This window comes from Theropithecus gelada, unplaced genomic scaffold (genome assembly GCF_003255815.1).
Source record: "Theropithecus gelada isolate Dixy unplaced genomic scaffold, Tgel_1.0 HiC_scaffold_2276, whole genome shotgun sequence".
Lineage (NCBI taxonomy): Eukaryota > Metazoa > Chordata > Mammalia > Primates > Cercopithecidae > Theropithecus > Theropithecus gelada.
The window spans coordinates 1-5,877 of NW_020258730.1; the positions used below are offsets into that span (position 1 = coordinate 1).

General features: G+C 57.8%; 3 protein-coding genes across 3 annotated transcripts; 2 read left to right on the forward strand and 1 right to left on the reverse strand.

Annotated features, from left to right (window-relative positions):
• Window positions 1-255: 255 nt before the first annotated feature.
• OVOL3 (ovo like zinc finger 3) lies at window positions 256-1,202 on the forward strand. Its single transcript, XM_025374285.1, has 2 exons — window positions 256-455; window positions 944-1,202. Exons 1-2 carry the CDS (start codon window positions 341-343, stop codon window positions 1,150-1,152), a joined length of 324 nt encoding a protein of 107 aa, XP_025230070.1. The 5' UTR covers window positions 256-340; the 3' UTR covers window positions 1,153-1,202.
• A 6-nt stretch (window positions 1,203-1,208) lies between these two features.
• Window positions 1,209-2,530, reverse strand: POLR2I (RNA polymerase II subunit I). Its single transcript, XM_025374286.1, has 6 exons — window positions 2,277-2,530; window positions 2,138-2,192; window positions 1,830-1,903; window positions 1,668-1,742; window positions 1,508-1,559; window positions 1,209-1,308 (listed from the first exon to the last, which is right to left on the reverse strand). The coding sequence occupies exons 1-6, from the start codon at window positions 2,333-2,335 to the stop codon at window positions 1,246-1,248; spliced, it is 378 nt and encodes a 125-aa protein (XP_025230071.1). The 5' UTR covers window positions 2,336-2,530; the 3' UTR covers window positions 1,209-1,245.
• Window positions 2,531-2,549: 19 nt separating this feature from the next.
• Window positions 2,550-3,639, forward strand: LOC112617529 (tubulin-folding cofactor B; the record flags this gene model as incomplete). The annotated part of the gene is made up of 2 exons (XM_025374284.1): window positions 2,550-3,127; window positions 3,496-3,639. Coding segments are annotated over exons 1-2 (258 nt in total), but the record flags the coding sequence as incomplete, so codon positions are not given.
• Window positions 3,640-5,877: the final 2,238 nt, after the last annotated feature.

Here is a 5,877-nt window from a genome sequence, read left to right on the forward strand (position 1 = left end):
AAAAAAAAAAAAAAAAAAAAAAAAAGTGTATGTCACATCAGAAGATGGGATTGGTATAGAGAAAGTAAGGGCCATGGGATAGTGAGGGAAGGCCCTGGAGAGTGACAGGTACACACACTAATCACTGTCTCCCACCTGCCTTCCTAATCTTCCCTGGTGGCTCCGGGCACTCTGTAAATACCCATTTGCAGAGTAACAAAGGGTGGGTGGGGTCCAGCCAGAGGGGCTAATAACTCTTGCATCCCTCCAGCAGCCCACACAGGACAACCTGACCTCTGCTCCCAGGGGCCCAGGGACGCTGGGCTGCCCGCTCTGCCCTAAGGCCTTCCCTCTGCAGCGCATGCTGACAAGGCACCTCAAGTGCCACAGCCCTGTGCGCCGCCACCTGTGCCGCTGTTGTGGCAAGGGCTTTCATGACGCCTTCGATCTCAAGCGCCACATGAGGACTCACACTGGTGAGCAGTGGCAGGGACAGGGAAAAGTTGCTGGGCCCCAGGTGGGGATGGAAGGAAATGGAGAGAGGTGCTGGGCTGTGGAGAGTCCGGGGTTTGTGTATGTGGGGTATGGGGAATCGAGACATGATGTCTCTCGGACCCCAGTGGGTGGGTGTAAGGTGGCAGGAAAATAGGGGCCTGTCAAGGGATGCAGAGTGCAGACGGATGCCGGTTATACGATTCAGGCTCCAGATCAAAGGGCAAGGGAAGGCCTCCCTCTCCATCCCCCAGGGGACAGAGCATCCTGGTGAGGGAGGGTGGGGACAAAGATGTCTGGCCCATGTCTGCACGGGGTGAGGGTAGCAGATGGTGCGTCATGGGTGGAAGAGTCTGAAGAGCTTGGAATAGGGAACGCAAATGCTCAAGGCTGGAAAGCAGGGTAGGGGCGCTTTAGTCCAGAGCCCACTGCCCTCTCTGTCCAGCCCTCCCTTCTGCGCCCATCTGTGCAGGGATCCGGCCCTTCCGCTGTAGTGCTTGCGGGAAAGCGTTTACGCAGCGCTGCTCCCTGGAAGCTCACCTTGCTAAGGTGCACGGGCAGCCGGCCAGCTACGCTTACCGCGAGCGTCGCGAGAAGCTGCACGTGTGCGAGGACTGCGGCTTCACCAGCTCCCGGCCGGACACCTACGCACAGCACCGCGCCCTGCACCGCGCAGCCTGATACGGTGTGCCAGCGTCCTCCCCACGAGGCAAATAAACACAGGAAACTCACGCATGGAATCTGGTGTTTATTACACTCGGGGGAGAGGGGAGGTCACTCGGTCCAGCGGTGGCCACAGTGTGGGGCTGTGCACACGTAGTACAGGCGCATAGCGTCCTGGCAGAAATGATGCATGGTTAGGAAGGGTTTGGACCCAGGAGCGCCTCACCCCAAAAGAACAGGCAAGAGAACTTCACCAATACGTAAGGGTCCGGCCCAGCGTTCCAAGAAGCGCTGGGTCACCCATATTGATATCCCCGCCCCAGGGAAGGACCAAACAAGCCCCAGATACTTAAGAAGCCCTCGTGCCACTTACCTCGGCCCGAGCACTGTGTGACTGGAAGAACACAGCCTCCTTATGGCCACACCTGAGGGGGTGGGAGCTCGGTCACTGGGAGCTTGGTAACCTTCCCTCCTCCCTTCGCCCAGTGAGAACGAGCCTCACTTTACCTCCCCAGTACCAGCTGAGCGCTCACTTTTGGCACGGGTGGTCCTCGGTCCGCGGCAACGTGGGGTCCTGGGACACGTCGGCGATAATCTGGGTCAGTTCGCTGCAGGCACGCGGGGGTGCAAAATGACTCTCCGACCCAGCCTCCAGAGCCAACACCCCCGCCCCCAGCTCAGGGCCCGCCACTCACTCCACTTCGTGCGTGATCTTGTTGACATAGATGCAGCTGTTGTCGGCCTCCTGCTGGTAATCACAGTTCCGGCACTGCCAGAGGGCGAGTGTGGGGGTAAGGGGGTCATGGCGGGATTCCAGATAAGACTGGGAGGAGAGGGCAGGGTGATCCCGGAGGGTATGACGACAGGACTGTCTTTGGTGATGGGCAGGAGAGTCAGGATCACTTGGGGTGCAGCGGGGGGCGAACAGGGAGTCCGGTCACAGGGGCAGGGGGCAGGGCGGGGCCACTTGTGTGGACCGGACGGGGAAGACCCGAGCGCTCACCGCGTATAGGAGAATGCGGTTCTCCTTGTCTTCCTTGGGGTACAGCATGTTGTTACTGTGGGGAGGGGGAGGTGCCAGGGGTTAGTCCTGGAGCCATTCGTCGCCCCATTTCTAACATCACCCGCTCCCTCCGCCTCACCATTCCTGGCAGAAGCGAATACCCACGAAGCCCGGTTCGTAGGTCCCGTCGGGCTCCATGGCGACGCGCAGCCCGCCCAGCCTTCTGCGCTTGCTCCGCCGCGCTACAGGTCGCGGGAGGGGCCAGGCCTAGGTGCTTCGCCAAAAGAGGGCGGAGCTGCGCACACGTGCTGGTTCCCTGCGGCCTTGGGCGCGGCTCTCTCCGCGCGGAGGTTTCATGGCTTACGTCAATCTTTTGATATTCTAGAGTAATTGCTTCCAATTTTTGGGCATCGCCGCCTTAGTTTACAGAATAGTGTGGATCTGGGTGCCAGAGCCGGGAAAACGATGCGCACTGGAAGCCGCAAAACGCTGAGCACCCAGGGAAGAAGCCATGGCGCTTGACTAGGCTGAAGGCCAGCGCGCATGCGCGAGTTGCCCTTCGCGCACTGAGAGAGCTCTTGCCAGTCCTACCTCCCGGCTTCAGTCTTCGCCGCCTGCTCTGGTCCTTTCCCGGTCGCTATTGGAAGAACCGTGAACTATGGAAGGCCTCTCTGGATTGGCTGGGCTAGCCCAGGAATAAGGAGAACCCTCTTTCTGGCGGTGGGGAAGGGACGGCGGCGATTGGCGGACGCTCCTGGCAGGAGAGCGCGGATTGGTCAGCCTCGGAGCAGGAGGCGGGGCTGATAGCCCAGCAGCGGCGGCGGTGGCGGCGGCTGCGGAGCGAGCGCGCTGCAGGCCCCGGCAGGGCGCGGCAAGATGGAGGTGACGGGGGTGTCGGCACCCACGGTGACCGTTTTCATCAGCAGCTCCCTCAACACCTTCCGCTCAGAGAAGCGGTACAGCCGCAGCCTCACCATCGCTGAGTTCAAGGTGTGGCCATAGGGGCGGGGTCCGGAGGGGCGGGGCGAAGAAGAAATGGGGGGGGTTCCCCGAATGGGGAGGCGGGGAGGGACCGGGGAGCAACTGGGCGGCCCTGGCAGTGATCCCAGGCTGCGGAGTCTGGGAACTCGGTCGCGGCGGAGCGGGTCCGGAGAGAACCCGAGAGTGAAGAGACGAGGGGCGGGTCCAGCGAAAAATCCGACGGTCCAGAGGGCGGGGGCAAGAGGCGAGGGGCCGGAGTGCGGCCCCGTGCGTCCTGACTGGGGGGTCTTTTGGAGGAACAGGGACGTGGCGATGGTCATTGATGCAAGGGGCGGGGCCCCTGGCCTCCTTCTCCTCACCCTGCCTCCTTCTTGCAGTGTAAACTGGAGTTGCTGGTAGGAAGCCCTGCTTCCTGCATGGAACTGGAGCTGTATGGTGTTGATGACAAGTTCTACAGCAAGCTGGATCAAGAGGATGCGCTGCTGGGCTCCTACCCTGTAGATGACGGCTGCCGCATCCACGTGAGGACTCTACCTGGGACACTTCCCCGCCCCACCATTCATTTGGCTATTCAACAGGCACTTGCTGGACTTTGCCCTCAGTCATAGATAGGTCCTGCCCCCGTGGAGCCTCCAGTGCAGCCTGAGGAGTGACAGACCCATCTTTAGACAGGAATAGCCTAGAGTGGTTTGGGCTGGGATCAGGAAATCCCAGGGGGCTGGGGCCACCCAGGAGAGGTGCCTGACCACCTGGGACAATCAGAGAGGGCTTCCTGGAGGAAGGGATGTCTGAGCTGAGGGATGAGGAAAGGGTGACTTAAGAGAAAGAGGTGGAAAGGAGGGAGCAGAGGGAACAGAGGCCTAGAATGTCAGGTAGGTCACAGTCAGTGACCAGGCTGGACAGCTTGGGAGAAACCAGAACACAGAGGACTTCTTTGTGCATCCGCTCACCACGTCCTTTCTGTCCTTTTTTTTTTTTTTTTTTTGAAACAGTGTCTCACTCTTGTCACCCAGTCTGGAGTGGAGTGCAGTGGCACGATCTGGGCTCACTGCAACCTTCACCTCCTGGGTTCAAGCGATCCTCATGCCCCAGCTTCCCAAGTAGCTGGGATTACAGGCACCCACCCAGCTAATTTTTGTATTTTTAGTAGAGACGGGTTTTCACCATGTTGGCCAAGCTGGTCTGGAACTCCTGACCTCGAGTGATCAGCTCACCTTGACCTACCAAAGTGCTGGGATTACAGGTGTGAGCCACCAAGCCCGGCCCCTTTCTGTCCTTATTCCCTCCCCACCTCACTCAGTCTGTAGCAGCCACATTGCTCTTTGCACATCCCAGGTGAGCACTGCCTCTGGATCCTCTACTTGAATGGTTCTTTTGCCATATGCCTGCGTGCCTCACCCTTCCTTCCTGTCTTAAAGTGTCACCATTGTAGCGAAGCCTTCACTGGCCTCAGTGTTAATGTTCACCTCATTCTTTTCCCCTTCTTTGCTTTATTTTAGATTTTTGTGTTTACCAATGATTCCCCTCTGACACACTCTGGATTTCTCTCATCTGGTTTATTTACTCTCTGCCTCCCCAGATTCGATTGCCCTGAGGGCGGAAATTTTGATCACTATAATTCACTGCTGTGTCCCCAGTACTTGGAACAGTGCCTGGGACAGGGAGGATAGTCCGTGAATCGTTTTTTGTTTTGTTTTGTTTGAGACATTCTGGCCCTTGTTCCCCAGGCAGGAATCCAGTGGTGCGATCTCAGCTCACTGCAACCTCTGCCTCCTGGGTTCAAGCTATTATCCTGCCTCAGCTGCCCTGGTAGCTGGGATTATAGGTGTGCACCACCACACCCGGCTAATTTTGTAATTTTGTATTTTAAGTAGAGACGGGGTTTTACCATATTGGCCAGGCTGGTCTTGAACTCCTGACCTCAAGTGATCCGCCCACCTTGGCCTCACAAAGTGCTGGGATTACAGGCGTGAGCCACCTCGCCCAGCCCTGTGAATCATTGTTGAATGATGAATTGAATCCATAAAGTAAGACCGCAAGGATAATGTAATTATCCCCATTTTGCAGAAGAGAAAACTTAGCTTCAGGGTAGAATTTATTTATTTATTTTTGAGACGGAGTCTTGCTTTGTCTCCCAGGCTAGAGTGCAGTGGTGTGATCTCGGCTCACTGCAACCGCTGCCTCCCCGGTTCAAGCGATTCTCCTGCCTCAGCCTGCTGAGTAGCTGGGATTACAGGTGCCCGCCACTACGACCAGCTAATTTTTGTATTTTTATTAGAGATGGTGTTTCACCATGTTAGTCAGGCTGGTCTCGAACTCCGGACCTCAGGTGATCCACCCGCCTCGGCCTCCCGAAATGCTGGGATTACAGGCGTGAGCCACCACTTCTCTTTAGTAGAGAGGGTTGAAGGGGTGGCCTGCCCCTCCACACCTGTGGGCATTTCTCATTAGGTGGAACGAGAGACTTGAGAAAAGAAATGAGACGCGGCCGGGCGCGGTGGCTCAAGCCTGTAATCCCAGCACTTTGGGAGGCCGAGACGGGCGGATCACGAGGTCAGGAGATCAAGACCATCCTGGCTAACACGGTGAAACCCCGTCTCTACTAAAAATACAAAAAAAAACTAGCCGGGCGAGGTGGCGGGCGCCTGTAGTCCCAGCTACTCGGGAGGCTGAGGCAGGAGAATGGCGTAAACCCAGGAGGCGGAGCTTGCAGTGAGCTGAGATCCGGCCACTGCACTCCAGCCTGGGCGACAGAGCGA